Source organism: Chaetura pelagica, unplaced genomic scaffold (assembly GCF_000747805.2).
Source record: "Chaetura pelagica isolate M959 unplaced genomic scaffold, ChaPel_1.0 scaffold962, whole genome shotgun sequence".
In the NCBI taxonomy this organism is placed as follows: Eukaryota; Metazoa; Chordata; class Aves; order Apodiformes; family Apodidae; genus Chaetura; species Chaetura pelagica.
The window spans coordinates 195,169-196,642 of record NW_009952479.1 but is presented as its reverse complement, the minus strand read 5'-3'; the positions used below and the strand labels follow the sequence as shown (position 1 = coordinate 196,642).

At 44.8% G+C, this 1,474-nt stretch overlaps 1 protein-coding gene across 1 annotated transcript in view; it reads left to right on the top strand.

Annotated features, from left to right (window-relative positions):
• RPTOR (regulatory associated protein of MTOR, complex 1) overlaps positions 1–1,474 on the top strand; it is a 123,569-nt gene that overhangs the window by 32,515 nt on the left and 89,580 nt on the right. Inside the window, exon 5 of the mRNA XM_010008657.1 lies at positions 1–60. This exon is cut by the window's left edge and continues 7 nt beyond it. Within this exon, the coding sequence (XP_010006959.1) occupies positions 1–60 (60 nt within the window). The remainder of the gene's footprint in view (positions 61–1,474) is intronic.

The window sequence follows — 1,474 nt, the reverse complement described above, 5'->3', positions numbered from 1 at the left end:
TACAATGGACATGGCGTCCCCAGGCCCACAGTAAATGGGGAGATCTGGGTCTTCAATAAGGTGCGTCCTGGGGAAGCAGTGCTGGGCAGCTGGATCCTTTTCCCTGCTGTGGCAAAGTGTGTGGGGAGACAAAAATGGGGTTTTCAGGGTTTGAAATATGTTTGCAGATGTGTGTTTGGTTCTTTTTTCCTGCTGACAGCTATTTGCTTGCTGGGTATTCTTGGAGTTCTTTGGGACTCAATGAATTGTCCCTCACCCCTGGTGGGGCAGGAGGGTCTTCTCTCAGATGCATTGAAGCTCATGTGCAAAACACTGAGCACCCAGTGACTGCCCTTTGCTTCCTCTACTTGGCAGAGTGGCACCACAGCTTTGTCCTGGGCACGCAGTGAGGCTCCCTGTGGCCTTGGCATTGCTGCCTCACTTATGTCAGTGACTGGTTATTAAGTTCTTACTATTCAGTTTATGCTTAAAATGTCTATGAACTCCAAAAAGCCATTGTTCAAAGTACCTAGAGATACTGCCTGAGGACAATAAACCTGGTGGCTGGTTCTCCTTCCAGAGCACAGAAGAGCCTCCCAGCACAATAGAATTGTCTGTTCTTTTGAAGACTTCTGTGCCTCCTGCTCTGCCATGGTTTGTGGCTGTGCAGTGTGCAGCTACACAGATCTCATGCAGCACCCTTTGAGTGACTCCAGTGTGACCTGAATGTATTTTGCTTTCCCTTGAGTTAAGCTATTTAGTGTCTATCAAGGGTAACTGATTTAGAAGGGAGTCTTAGGAGATGGAGAGATGCTGTTTGTGGCTGAAAGGTGCATTCAACTGCCACATTGTTATGGTATGACTCACATTTTTATTAGATATGCTCCTGTTTTATTTGGTGGATTCATTGAGCTGCTTTTCTCATACTTCACATGTATTATTTTTCATAATTGAATGACCATTCACTGGTAATCTGAAAGAGCAAGGCAGAAGGGGAGGGGAGGAGGTGCAAGAGGGTGTCTCTTCATTCTCTGCTTCTATATTGGAGGCTTGGTTAGCATACAGACCAATAAACAATTGCTGGGAATACTGATGCATTTTGAAGCTGAATTTGGTGTTGTAAGAAGAAACAGTAGTGACCACCTTCTTACTTAACAGCCAGTGGGTACTAAATATGGCACAAAGAGCAATGAGCAGCAAGAAGAGGGAATTACTGCTCCATGAAGTTGTGTTGTGCCATGTGCTTTGTGAAGAGCTTTCTGGGTATTTGCCAGTTTGCAGTATCAGCTGGAGCAACGTGGTGTAGCACCACTGGTGACTGGGAGCTGGGGTTGCTCTGGTGTGCCTTACAGATGGGGAAAAATACATTAGTCACAGAGATTGATGGGGAAAGTTGAAACTTGGTAGATTTTGCTTCATGTTACTAAATATTGGCTTTTTTGGAAAGGAAGAGTCAGGAATGGAACTTTTATTTTGGTTAAATATAAGGAAATAC